We start from the raw sequence: 15,042 nt of genomic DNA, 5'->3' as shown, positions 1-15,042 counted from the left end.
CTAAGCAAACACGCACACATGCGTAACGTATAGGCCTGTAAAGATATCACCACCTGTAGTAGACCTCCGATTCCGTTACTACTCAATGGAGCTACGACTCATCGTTTATTGGATATGTAAATTTTACGTAATCCGGAGCGCTGCGCGATTTGACATAGGTCTTACCTCTTTGAGGCCCGACGGCCATCTAACATTCAGTGTTGCCAGGGCTCTGGAGTCATAAGTTACGTTTCGTTTCCCTAAAAGTCACGTTTTTGCTGCTCAAGTCACATTTTTATATTATTGTATTGTATGGGTACGTAAATCGATTTTGTTAGAAGAAATTCAGAAAATAATATATTTCACAAAAAATCTACTAACCTTATATGATTTTTCCTCAAAAGGAAAAAACGGAACCATTATATGATCACTCGTGCGTCTGTCTGTCTGTCTGTCCGTCTGTCACAGCCTATTTTCACGGAAACTACTGGACCAACTAAGTTGAAATTTGGTACACATATGTAAATTAGTGACCCAAAGACGGACATGTAAGTCATGTTACGTAAACAAATGAATTTTAAGCTTGGGGGCTACTTTTGGGGGGTCAATGAGAAAGTTAAAAAATTAAGATTTTCAATAACCCAAGCAAATTAGAAAAATCTGCGGAAATAATTCGTGTAGTTTTCAAAATTGGTACAGGTATACCTTGTGGTGTCCAAATAAACATACTAAAAGTCCTCGAGGGTAGGGGGTGTGCTGAGGGTGCAGGGAGGATTGAAGGTACCTTTTTTCATATCTCGAAAATATATGTAGGTACAAATAGCATTATAATTACTTCGGACAAAAGTTTTATCATAAAATTTCTTGGTTGTTTATTTTTACTCTACGATCAATACTTTAGGAGCTTCAGGCTTTTAAAGTTAAATTAGAGATAAAAAATAGACGATTTAAGAAAACGTCGTTTTTTTGTAATTGTTCATCATAAATAAAAAATTCAGTTTGGAGTAAGCAAGCCAAGTGACCTGCTGATAAAATATTAAAAAAAAACCGGCCAAGAGCATGTAGCGCCATGCTCAGTGTAGGGTTCCGTAGTTATCCGTCTGTCAAAATAGACTATTCGCAATAACTCAAAAACAGCTATACCGATTAGGTTCGCTATATTTTTCCTTGAAAGTCTTTACTAAGCTATGTTTTTATGATTTTTTCATATTTTTTGGACCCATGGTTCAAAAGTTAGGGGAACTAAAGGGGAAAACACAACTTTTTTTCTTTCAGATCGATTATTTCCGAAAATATTAAGTTGATCAAAAAATGGTTCTTGAAGACCCGTATTCGTTTTAAAAGACCTATCTAACGACATCCCACACTATAGGGTGGAAGCGATAAAAAATCATCCCCGCTTTAATGTAGCCACCATAAAAGAATATTTTTTCTAGTTTATATTATTAAATTTGGCATGAATATATAAATTTGTTACACTTACAAAGTCGTAAAATATAAACTAGAAAAAATATTTTTTTAGGGTGACTCCCCTACATTAAGTGGGGATGTTTTTTCTTTTGCTTTAACCCTATAGTGTAGGGTGTCTTGGATAGGTCTTTTAAAATAAATAAGGGTCTTTAAGGACCATTTTTGATCAACTTAATATTTTCGGAAATAATCGATCTGAAAAAAAAAAGTTGTGTTTTCCACTTTAGTTCCCCTAGCATTTTAACCATGGGTCCAAAAAATATTAAAAAAATCGTGAAAGTAAAACTTAGTAAAGACTTTCAAGGAAAAATATAGCGAACCTAATCGGTTTAGCAGTTTTTGAGTTTTTCCAAATAGTCTATTTTAACGGAAGGCGGGTAACTACGGAACCCTAGACTGAGCATTTCCCGACATGCTCTTGGCCGGTTTTTTTTATATTATATCAGCAGGTCGCTTAGCTTGCTTATCCTAAACTATTTATTATTTATTTATGATGAACAATTACGAAAAAACGACGTTTTCTTAAACCGTCTATTTTTTATCTCTTATTTAACTTTAACAGCCTGTATGTTATGTTCATTTTTACTCTGCGATCAATACTTATAGGTATAAGTATTGATCGCAAAGTAAAAATGAACATAACCAAATTTGTAGAAAATTTTGTGATAAAACTTTTGTCCGAAGTAATTATAATGCTATTCGTACAGATATTCGAGATATGGGGTTAAAGAAAAGAATCATACACTAAAAAAATAACTACGAGTACTACTATCAAACTAAATGACACCGTCATGTCAAGGTAACAAGTCTCATCTTGCCACGACTATTATAATAAACATGATGGTGGATGTAAGGCCCCATTCGCAAGGGAGCTTTTTCAACGCGCGTTAAAAAAGCGTTTGAATGACACAAATGGATAACCATGTATGTATTCACACGACAGCGGTGGCGTTTTTTATCAAGCGTTGTTGGATTTTCGACTTTAAGCCTTGGTCGTTAAATCGAATTAAGAGCGCAGACAGATTCAAGCGCTTTTTTAACGCGCGTTGAAAAAGCTGCCGTGCGAATGGGGGCTAATGTCAAGGTGTCAGAGGGGCTACCGCGAAAACCGAAATTCGTAAATTGCGGGGATCTTACTCTTTTACTCCAATGAAGGCGTAATTAGAGTGACAGAGAAAAATGCCCGCAATTGACGATTTTCGGTATTGGCGGTAGCCCTACAGTGCAAGCGTCAACTTGGGTGCGTTCACCGCGTTCCTAAATAATACAAATTGCAGAACTAAACTTGTCCAAAATTCGACTAGCTTAAAAAGTCACAAAAATTGCCTCAAGATCGTAAGTCACGCACATGTCACACGAGAAGGCGAAAAGTCACGAAAAATGTGACTTTTGTGACCATCTGGCAACACTGCTAACATTACTGGCATAAAGGATGCACTTATGACTTTGACGCATGACAAAATGAGAAGCCGAATTGCGTAAAATGGGCGTTTTCAGTTGAATTCATAAAATCAAAAACGATGATAAATCCGTCGGTATAATGATAATAAGTAAATATTCTTTGCTATGACAATTAAGACGAGATGAAAACCTTTACTTTAAAGTGGATTATGCTGGATATGGATGTGTTTTCTAGTTGCACTGAGGTACTTAAGGAAAATGAAGAGGTAACTTTGGATTTATTTTCTATCGAGAAAATTTTAAGCATTCGTGTTTCGACTAGCATGAAATCTCTTATCATATAGTCAAAAAACATATATCCGAAAATCACATCTGTTTATTTCCGGGGCTAGCCACTGCCACCTTTCTAAGATCCTGTTATTTTGCGATGCACAGCCTTAAATATTAACCTTCATACAATCCAATAAAGTTTACAATGGCGCGTTATGTATGTGGCGTGACGTTTAACCTGTCCTGTCCCACGAGCATTGACTTAAATGAAAGTTGCTTTAATAATGTATGTATTGGCCTATCCTTTTTGACCCATATTTGAGCCCGTGGGAGAGGACAGGTTAAAAGTGGTCGTCACCACGGCCTTAGGGATGAACTACCTACCTAGGTTTGAACGCTTCAGGCACGTACTCCATCTGAAAATGGTCTAACTCTAAAAGAAAAGGACATTAATAATACCAGCTTTCCTTCTTATCATAAATTTATTTCATTCAAGTGTCTTTGTATTTATGAAATTAAATGCAATTAATTAATTGTTTTATATGAACCTAAAATTTAAGTCTTAAAATATTAAAACACGGTTTATGAAATTATTAGATACATACCAACTAAAATATGTATGGAAAGAGAACTATCCGGAAAACAAATACAATTTAGGACCTTATTTGGAATACCATACAGGAATTAACCCTTTTAAGCACTGGACCACAGATTGTATATTTTGTATAATAGTTAGACACACGGCAACTTTGCACGCGCAATTAATTGAAACATTTTAAAAATATGTAAGTTAATTTTCCTACTTAGTTACCACGTTGTTTTTAGAATTAGAATTCATAAAAAGGCTCAGTGGAATTTCTGCATAAGATAAATTTTGTGAATAATTCATTACTTGTGGTAACAAAGTAGGAATAGGAACTGTACCTATGTATAGATGGTCAAGCAAATCTTGTCAGTAGAAAAAGGCGCGTAATTCAAATTTTCTATGGGACGATATCCTTTCGCGCCTACATTTTTCAAATTTGCCGCCTTTTTCTACTGACAAGATCTGCTTGACCCAGTAGCTGGTCAAGCAAATCTTGTCAGTAAAAAAAGGCGCGAAATTCAAATTTTCTATGGGACGATATGCCTTCGCGCCTACATTATTCAAATTTGCCGCCTTTTTCTACTGACAAGATCTGCTTGACCCAGTATATGTAAAAACTATACTCTTAAGGCGTGTCCAGACGAGGACAAGTTTTTGCCAATCTGATTAAATTGTTCGATCAAATCAGACCGTCCGGACGCAAACGCCAATTTAGCTCGCCGAATTTAACTGCCGATTTATAACCGATATTACCGATAAAATGGGGCGCGGACGCAAGAATACCAATTTGTGACGCTAGAATTCGCATTTAGGGGATTTCTTTAATTTAAAGTGCTCAAATATCACCATACATTTAATATTAGTGAAAGTGGCGTCCGCACCGCCTGATTTGATCGGACAATTTAATCAGATTGGCGAAAAATTGTTCTTGTGACAGGCCTTTATTCTTTTTTATCGAACTTCGTTAGGCATTCAAGTAACAAGAATCTACTAGCACACTGCTCAGATCCATATATTATTGCGCTCTTAATATTAGCAACAAACTTTAAACTAGCGTTAGTCGTTAATGTCTTTCATTCGATCGTAATAATTATAGTTATTTACAATTATTATGATGTGATAATTAATAATAACGTGCAATCCTATATAACCCACAATTTCACGAAAGTAGATGGGTGAATTAAAAGGCTGCTAAGTAGGCATACACCTACTTATAACATTTTCATTTGTGTGGATTCTTACATATAACTCTCAGGGATCCACCTCATCAGCTTCCTTATTCGGTACTTAGGTGACACCTAATATTTAAGTTCACCATTTAGTACCTACTTGGGTGATACCTAAGTATCAAATGAACCCACGGTAAATGCAAAAAAAAAAAAATACCAATTAAGATTTTAAAGATAGGTATTGGTCTTATTTCTTAATTTAAACGTTTCTTATTAATAGCTTCGTGGTTGTAAACAGTTGAGATTTATATTTTATGATTATAATAATTAAATACTGAGAACAAGTAACAGATCTAAATTGAGATTATACAGTAGTTAACATCAACAACTTGTTTTATATAAACCTAGGTACAAAATTTTGGCACCATTTTTATGAAATAATTTGACAACGTGGGTAATATTGATAGGTACATATTTTATTATAATTATTATTTTACTTCAGACTGCTGGCGCATGGAATCAATTTAAGTACCTAATAAATATTTATAGAATAATTATAATATATGGCCCTTCTTTATGGCATAGTTTCTAGCAATAACTATATATAGGTATGTCAATAAAAGCCAGTACAGGTATAAATAGGTATAGATTCATAATATTATTATAAATCACTGACATTGAAGTGTTTAAAAAGAAGGTACTTATACCTATAGTCTGTATCTTTAGGTATTTAAATAAAAGTAAACAAACAATTTCTACATTTTCGGGTAGTTATAACATTTATTGGTTAACCAACCAAATGGAAAACCGCCTGGATCTCTTACTGAACGACCTGACTTTAACCTACATTATTTGATCATGTAATGTTTTCATCTACCCTCAACTGGCTTAAGGAGCCATTTGAGGGTAGATTTTGTTTACTTTTATTTAAATACCTAAAGATACAGAGGATAGGTAGTTAAACGAGATCAATATTCGTGACATGACTAATATTCATCGTTTATCGTTTTCTTACTCATTTTATTGAACTTTACAATTTTACAACGAACGAAATTAAGGAATACGAGTAGCACTCTGCTAAAGCTAAGTAAGTTTGGTGCTTATGAACACGATATGCAATATTTATTGAAATGAATAAATCTAAAGGATTTATTCTGCCGTTCTAAATAATCGTATCCGTACCTAACTAAAAATATTATTTTAATTTTATTCAGAATCAAAAGCGAGTACGATCCTGATAGATAAAAAAAAGTACCTACCCATGATGCGTATACACCGTTTTTTATGTATATTGGGCATGTAAGTGGGTATTTATAAACTAACATAGGTAAGTATACAACGCCCATACAAAAATTTACGAAATGAAATTTGAAAAATTTAGGATCGTAAGAGTCGAGAGTAAAAATACATACTTCCAAGATCTAAAAAAGTGGCGTGTTGTTTTCTTAACCGACCACAATAACACCGCAATAACTATTAACCCCAACGCCGAACCGACAAACGTACTTGTACCCGTCAGATGCCTAGTGCCGGATCCGTGCCATCCCCCTCAAATGCCGGATAGGCTCGCGTACGTGCGCGTACCCGTCAACTGCCGCGATAAAAAAAAAGTGCTATAGTGCAAATGATATAAAACTCTATTTGTAAGTGTTTAGATCTCAAAATTGTAAAAATATAATACAATAAATTTGGTGACTGATAAGGCACAAGGCAGTTGAGACAGTTTGTACAGATCTGGAACTAGGCAGTTGACGGGTACAAAAATTGAAGACCCTCCGGCAGTTGACAGGACTGGTACGGATATGGCACTAGGCGTCCCAAGGGTTAACCTGACTTTCACTGCCAAAGACGGGCCTTATTAACCTTCGTTCATTACGACAATGATGATGATGATGCAGCGCGCATCGCGCGGCACGATAGGCGCGGGGCTTCATAGTTAAACCTTCTCCTTATGCTCAGAGACGTCCTCAAACTTGGCGCCCATCCTCTTAAGCGCTATGACAGCGGAGACGGCCTTGGCCCACCGTTTCTTTATGACGTACCGCTTCAACTTGGACTTGGTGACGTGGAGCTCCGTGCAGAGCGCCGACTGGATGAGCCACGGGTGGCGGAGGGTCGCGGATGCAGGCAGGCGGTCTCTAGAAAGTAAGTGACTGGATACAGAGGTAATAACACGAATTTGGGGATATTTTAGCATTGCTAGTGATGTACCATCGGAAAGTTTCCAGAATTGCGACATTTTCACATTGAAAGATTTTGAAATCTTCTCCTAGCTTTGTATGGGGATCGAAATTTTTCGTTTCCAAAATGAATGTAACCTTAATTTTTGTATAAAAATTTCCTGAAATTTCCAAAACCTTTTACCAACTTTTTTTAATCTTTCCGCAACTTACACACTCGTATCTGACGCGACTTAGATGTTTGAGTTCTCAGTGAGTTACCACTGTTAATTTTAATGGTAACAGTTGAGAAGTTACGTTCCATTTTGTAAGGTTCAGGCGGAGTATGTCACTTTCTTAGGACGTCACATTCTGAGGACGTCACATTCTGAGTTCGTCACTTTCTGAGTACGTCACTTTATGAGAACGCCACTTTCTGAGGACGTCACTTTCTGAGTTCGTCACTTTCTGAGTACGTCACTTTCTGAGTTCGTCACTTTCTGAGTACGTCACTTTCTGAGTTCGTCACTTTCTGAGTACGTCACTTTCTGAGAACGCCACTTTCTGAGTACGTCACTTTCTGAGGACGTCACTTTCTGAGAGCGCCACTTTCTGAGGACGTCACTTTCTGAGTACGTCACGTTTTTAGCATAGGTACGATATCATCATCATCATCATATTTCCAAGCAGATGAAGTCGCGGGTCGAAGCTAGCGCAACATATTATCTACAGTCCGTTAACTCTCAGAATGACCTTCGGATTTTAGAAAGATACATCGGGTATCGGCGGTAACACGCGAAGGTGATACTGTTGTTCTGCTTTCTTACTCACTCGCAAAAAGTTAGGGATACCTATTGTCTCAATGTAAAACAAGCTCTAATTTAATGACGTTATGCTTAATATTTGGTTGATGACTATATTGCTATTTGACTTTTTGTCATAATCTAAATAAAATAGAATCAGAATTTGAAAGCAGAACGTCACACCGTCATTTACTACTTCTCGCTGAATTTATACAGAGTGGTAATAATAACAGGCATATTTTTTTGTAGGTAAGTATATTTTTTATAGTTTGTGTTTTTTTTATTTAATCTCTAGTTTTAATTAAAATTTACTTTAACATAAAAAAATAAATTAAAACAAAAATTTTAAATTTAATTTGTAAATAATTATACAGTAGGTACTTAAAAGTCACATATTTTAATATGAATCTAAATATTTACCTACTAGTTATGGTGGTATTAACTACTCTATACAGGGTGGTACAAACCTCATTGTCCAAAATTTTTAAGTGAAAACTTATTTAGCGGCGCTGTGCACTTTTTGTGATGGGGAAAAAATGTTAAACTCGCGACAGGTCACGTGACCGTAAGATTCGTAAGACGTAAGACGGACACGTGACCTGATCGAAAAACTGTTACAATGTCATTGAGTTTTCACTTCTGCCGGCACTCCCGGAGTGCATCCCGTTGTTTTTTTTTAGATTCTTCACTACGTGGGCTATCAGATTACTAATTTGGGAACTTTCCACCTCGATTCCTTTGACCGGTGACTCTGTCAAATTATGACTATTGTCACTTTTTTTTACCTTTAAAAAAAACTTAGGGATTAGCAGTTTCTAAAATAACCAAAAGTCGTTGAACTCGCATGTTTTTTTTTAATTAGGTAAAATCTAAACTTGACCTGCTTGAACGTAAAACTTTGACTTTTGTCTTTTTTTCCAACTCGCAGCCAAGTGAGGATGCTGATTTTTTTAGCAACTGCGTCGTTTGTAAAGGATTATGTTATAAAAAGAAACATTCAAAAAAGTTCAATAGTTTTTTTAAATAAATTAATTGGTTCGGCCCGGAATTTCTTAACAAAAGTTAAAAGTTCAAAAATTCATAACTCGAAAACTACGACAAACCGGCTAACATACATATTCTATAATTGAATTGAGGAATCTAAAAAAAAATTTGGACGTTGTGGTATAGACCACCCTGTATAGTTTTGAGTGTTGGATTGCAAGTTGCAACTAAATCAGTACGACGCTGTCATTTTCTATTACGCGAATACGTCCGATGTTACCCGAAAAACGAAGTTCATTCTGAGAGTTAACGGACTGTAAGTGGTCAAACAAATTTTTCCATTAAATAAGAACAATAAAAACTACACTCATCCTTTTCTTTTGGGTGCTAGTACTAGTGTAAGACAAAGATAGTATGTTTATCTCGGTCTATGTTTGAAATGAGACAGTCCTTTGACAAACTTTATAACCTTTTTGTAGTTTCGGATTTTAAATAGAAAAAAAATCAGCGATGTCAAATCGGCGACATGATAGATTTTTATTGTCAGGCTAAAAGTACAATGTAATATTAATTTAAAAATTCATCGTGTAACCTATATAGGAAGAAAACAAACAAATAAATTACATTAAATATATGCAGAACATGAGAACTATGAGAGTATGGATCACTCCATACGCAGAAGTGATTGATGGCTGAACATATATTCTGAATATGCCGTTGCCGATATGAAGAAAAAATCCTTTGACGCCTATTCTCCACAGGTGACACGAGAAGAAATATTGTCTGAACCAAAACTGCAAGAGCTGATTTTTATACGCAGATATCCAAAATTTACACTATCATCAGAAAAAAAGACGTGAGTTTATGGAGACATGACAGAAGACGCGGTATGTTGAAGAATATGTTGTCACGAAAGGAGCGGGAGTCCGTTTAAATGTAAATATGTGGGAATAAACTTCTACTGGTGTCAGCGAGCTTGCCATGATACCTTCACCAGCTAATCACAGCGGCGAATGATAAAATCATGGTTCCTACTGTGCGAAACATTTATGTGTATTGAATCGAAGCTGTTGCCGGCCTAACTCCAATCTGTGGCTAAATGTTTTGCTGCTTGTAGTTTCTAAGTATTCTGAATTAAATAATGTTTTATACATAATTAGATTGTTTTTTTATTATTTATTTCTCTATTTTTCACTTTATTGCACGAAACATAGGACGTTTTGCCAAATTGAATTCTCTACCAGTCAGGCGTAAGGCAAACAAAGATTGGTATTGGTATGTAGGATATAAAAGCGACCGTATGACGAACAGCTAATCTGGTTGCTGGCAGTATACATTTTTCGTGCAGGTATATTATACTGTTAAATCGTACCTATGCTAAAAAAACGCGACGTACTCAGAAAGTGACGTCCTCAGAAAGTGGCGTTCTCAGAAAGTGATTCCTCAGAAAGTGACGTACTCAGAAAGTGGCGTTCTCAGAAAGTGACGTACTCAGAAAGTGACGTACTCAGAAAGTGGCGTTCTCAGAAAGTGACGTACTCAGAAAGTGACGAACTCAGAAAGTGACGTCCTCAGAAAGTGGCGTTCTCAGAAAGTGACGTACTCAGAAAGTGACGAACTCAGAATGTGACAAACTCAGAAAGTGACGTCCTCAGAAAGTGGCGTTCTCAGAAAGTGACGTACTCAGAAAGTGACGAACTCAGAATGTGACGTCCTCAGAATGTGACGTCCTAAGAAAGTGACATACTCCGCGTGAACCTTTTGTAACCATACATGGCATTGGATACGTAGGTATAATTTAAATAAAACACATTATTTTAATAAAAAACCTTATTATTTATAACAACAAAATATCGCAAAACAAAAGGTATAATAAAATTATTACAGTATCCTTGTACGTAACTGAGTTTAGTTAAGTAACAAACATAATTCACTATATTAAATATAGGACAGGCGCAATGGCGTAGACGAACTTATTATTATAATATCTATAGGTATGTGTGACTGATTCACTAAGTACAAAATTAAGTACAAATGTTACTGTAAACTGACACAAAAGAACAATTTTTAACCATCAGACTATGATTCTTATTGTCATTGTATAAAACATCTCCTACAGAATTGTTTCAGTCTTGCTCCAGGAGTGAAAGTGAACTGCGATTTGTCGACTAGATCATTACAACATTGTCATTTCATCGTCTCTAAAATTACCTTAAAAATACAATAATTTAATCTCATCTTGTTACTTTGGTAACAGAGTACAGAGTCATGGCACTAGAAGTGAAAATCATTTCGTACTCTTAATATTGTTCGTTATTATTTTTCTTTGCGCTTTGTCTTCTGAGGTCTGTCTTTGGAAGAAGGCGTGGAGGCTTGACATGGAGGACTGTGCCAGTTGATTTGACGGTGATGACCACTCTAAGGATATGGACTGGTGTCTACCGCCATTTGAGGTGCCTCCAGCCGCTCTCTCGCCTTCCACTTCTGACTCGCCCCATTTTTCTAAAAGATGTAGAAGGAGGTCCTTAGTCCTATGGGCATTGTTCTCGTCGCCCCGTCTGTAAGGCACTTGTCTTCCATTCTCTGAACCGTTGACCAGTTTATCTATTTTCTCACGCTTTTTGTCGAACTCATTGAAGAAGCTATTTCGCCTCTCCAATGGCTGGTCGGCTACGTCTCTACTGCTATTAGTGACTTTTTTGGATCGAGCTGACTTCGCCCAGGGCATGTTACTCGTCACCGGCCTCGTCGGTTCCTTTTCAGTCAAAAACGAGGAAGTTATTCTGTGACTAGATTTCGATGTAAAAAGTTTCTTTTCCTTATTGCTAGCGTCTCCATTTGTGATGGATTTTGTGACTGTCGTATTAATTTCCCTTTTAAAACCATTCGTTAACTTCTTTTCCTCCTTTGGGACCGTTTTCGGTTCCGTTATATTCTTGTCTAATTCTTTTACGTTATTGTTATTAGCCAGGTCCGTATTCATAGTCGATAACAAGAAGAGATGATCCGATAACTTCTTGATTTCCTCAGCTAGATTCTTCCTCACAAGGACGTCCTGTCTTTTATGGAGGAAGCAAGAACTGTCGGACGCCCGTCTCTCGACCGGGTTGTATCTGGGTGCTAAGCGACTAGTCTCTCTCATCGGCGGTGGTTCCAAGTCTTCCTCATCGAATACTGCATCGGGCGAGCTCGACAGGGAGCTCCGAGGACTAGGAGAGCATCCGCCGACAGAAGATCGCTCGCAGCTGCCGTCGGCGAGGCAGGTGATTTCGTGCGCGTAGTTATCGAAGACGTAGGGCGAGTTGGGGTGCTCCCCCCACCGCTCGACGAAGATCCTGAGGTTGTCCTTGGCGACGTCGAGCTCGTGCTTGGGCGAGGGCTGCGGCGCGGGGCGCGGCGGCGGCGGCGGGCGGCGCGCCAGCCAGCGGTGCCGCAGGCACTCCGTCGCGCTGGGCCGTAACCTGCGACAAGAACCCTTGTTACTAACCCCAACACCACGAGTGCGTGATAAGGATGGGACGAGAAGAGGCGGTGTAAGGAAACAAAAGGGTACTACGGAATTAAAAAATCAAATAGCAGCAAATAGCCTACTTCGTCAGGCCTGAAGCGACGCGATACATAAATGTATTCGGTCGCTAGCGATTATCTTGTCAGTGGTTAAAACAGATCGCTACCGTGGTCTCAAACTGCACTCATTTGAATGCGTGCGTTTGATTGGACAAAGTCTGCGGCCATACTTTACTTATAAATTTTGTATGAGAGTCTACCATGCAACTAAATAACTACATACATAGAGGAAGGTTAGCACGTGTACAGTTTATATGGTACAGTATTAGAATGACTTGTTAGATTTTGTGTTGGATGCAATAATGTAACAAGGGGTCTTTATCGACAGGCTGGCTTTTATGCAGCGTTTAGTGACGAGCACCGGAATCAAATGGTATAGTATTTATAAGACTGTCGAAGTTTTATGTCCGATTTCATTTACGACTATGAAAGTCCCAGAAAGTTTCTAAGGACATTTTGGGAAATGTGGTGGAAGTTGTTCAGCTTCATGTACTTTACCAGCATACCAATTTTTATAGAAATCTAAGATGTGATCGAAATGTACAAACTTTTTGAGAATTGCTCCCAAATGATTATTGAGTCTTAGGTCGTTCAACTGGCGATTTTTCTCAAGAACAAAACAAAATTAGCCGTATGTTTTCATAACTCCGTGTAAAATTAGCATTGGCAAAATTTCAATTTGTAATAAACGAGAAAACAAAAGCAAAGGTCGTTTTTCCAAACGGCGTTAAATGGGAAATGACATCACAACGGATTTGGCTCAAAAAAATGCCGTTATGTTGTGAAGTCATTTTCGTTTTATTTATGTATTAACACATCATTTTTTATCGCGGTTTTATTCATGCTTTAATCACAATAAGATGCTTCATGCAAGCATCTTTTAACTAGGTTCTCACCACAAACTAAAGTTTACAATTTCCCTCAAAATATGTTTAAACAGAGAATCTACCTGCTCTGCATCTGGCTTCATACACAAGACCACATCGATATTTTGAACTCTAATGGAATTAACGATGGTGTGAGGACCAAGAGAAGACTGCAGCGGATTTGATAGCCCACGCAGTGCAAGTGTTATTTATACGTTATATTTTCATAGCAGTTTGACGTTTAAAATAACACTTGCACTGCGTGGGATATCAAATCCGCTGTAGACTTTTCTTGGTCTGACTCTAACACTTGCACTGCGTGTGCTGTCAAAATCTCTGTAGACTTTTCATGGTTTATATTTAAAACATTGTTTTCACATAAGTAATTAAATTTGTACATTGTAATATTTTGAGGATGATTGTAAATTACAGTGGTAACACACTATCGCACCGAGGTCACGGTGCGGTGCGATAGTGTGTTACGGCTTTAAAAGTAAATCTTAATAAACTTACTCTTTGTCTTTTACGAGCAGTTTCCCGATGAAGTCCTTCGCGTCCTCTGAGATCTCTGTGAACGCTTCGTCGTCGAAGTCGTATTTGGCAACTGTGACGTTCGCCATGGTTTCTATGTCTGTTTCGCCCATGAATGGTGAAAGGCCCGATAAGCTGGAAAATTTAAATAATCCTTAAAATGCTATAAATGCAAATAGCCTATAAACTAGCTTCAGGTAGATACCACGAGATAATATCACGAGTGATTTAATAAGCAGAAGGGCTCGGGACAATAGAGAGAACAGACATTTTGTTCCCACTTTGTGACTCAAATATCAAGACTTTTGCAGTTTGTAACCGAAACGTTTGGATTTATTTTTTTAAATTTAAATTGGCAACACTAGTCAAACGGGACTATTCCCGCTTGACTAGTATCTATGATACTGTATGACCAGGGCTGTAACCGCGAAATTCGCAAATTGCGGATATTTCTCTGTCTCTCTAATTACGCCTTCATTGGAGTAAAAGAGAAAGATCGCCGCAATTTGCGAATTTCGGTTATCGCGGTAAGCCGGTGCTGCCGGTTTAAATTGCAGAACATGGGGGACTACCGCGAACATCGAAATTCGGAAATTGTTTACATCTCCATCTGTCACTCGAATATGCAAGAGCGATAAAAATAGATGGACATAGTCCAAACTTCGTGGTAGACATCCAGTCATTGCATTATTGATGTCTATTTTAGGCAGTTTTAATTTTAACTTGTAGTTCTACTAGCGACCCGCCCCGGCTTCGCACGGGTTACACAAAAACTTAAACAAATTATACACCAAAACCTTCCTCAAGAATCACTCTATTGATAGGTGAAAACCGCATGAAATCCGTTTAGTAGTTTTGAGTTTATCGCGAACATACATATTTAAACACAAACAGACAGACGCGGCGGGGGACTTTGTAAGTCGTAGTGATATACCTGGGCCCAGTTGGTACTTTGTGTACTCCATACCTCCAATAAAAATACTCTTTTGATTGAAACTCCAAGCTCAAACTACCCACGCTCAGTGGCACTGAATGAGATTGAAGATGACTCACAACGGAACATCAATGCGGCATAGCGATGTCGGTCTGGCGTTTATGGCAGAGACCCAGGGGATCGGTTCCAAAACAACTACCGCTTTACAACGCTTTATTGCTAACAAATACCACTCTCAAAATGAACGTTAAAGTACTATACACTGATACAGTTTGGGTACGATTTTATAAAGGCGTAACGAGGCAAGATTGTTGCAATTGTCA

General features: G+C 37.5%; 1 protein-coding gene across 2 annotated transcripts in view; it reads right to left on the bottom strand.

The window, feature by feature from the left end:
• Positions 1-10,633: 10,633 nt before the first annotated feature.
• The window catches only part of LOC134794893 (myosin light chain kinase, smooth muscle-like), a 67,383-nt gene continuing 62,974 nt past the window's right edge, over positions 10,634-15,042 (bottom strand). For both annotated transcript variants that reach the window (XM_063766734.1, XM_063766733.1), the window contains exons 7-8: positions 13,768-13,920; positions 10,634-12,282 (exon numbers count right to left, since the gene is read on the bottom strand). In XM_063766734.1, coding sequence (XP_063622804.1) covers positions 11,109-12,282; positions 13,768-13,920 — 1,327 coding nt within the window. In that variant the 3' untranslated portion in view covers positions 10,634-11,108. The remainder of the gene's footprint in view (positions 12,283-13,767; positions 13,921-15,042) is intronic.

The sequence above is a fragment of the Cydia splendana genome, chromosome 11, assembly GCF_910591565.1.
Source record: "Cydia splendana chromosome 11, ilCydSple1.2, whole genome shotgun sequence".
Lineage (NCBI taxonomy): Eukaryota > Metazoa > Arthropoda > Insecta > Lepidoptera > Tortricidae > Cydia > Cydia splendana.
This window is presented reverse-complemented; position numbering and strand designations above follow the sequence as displayed.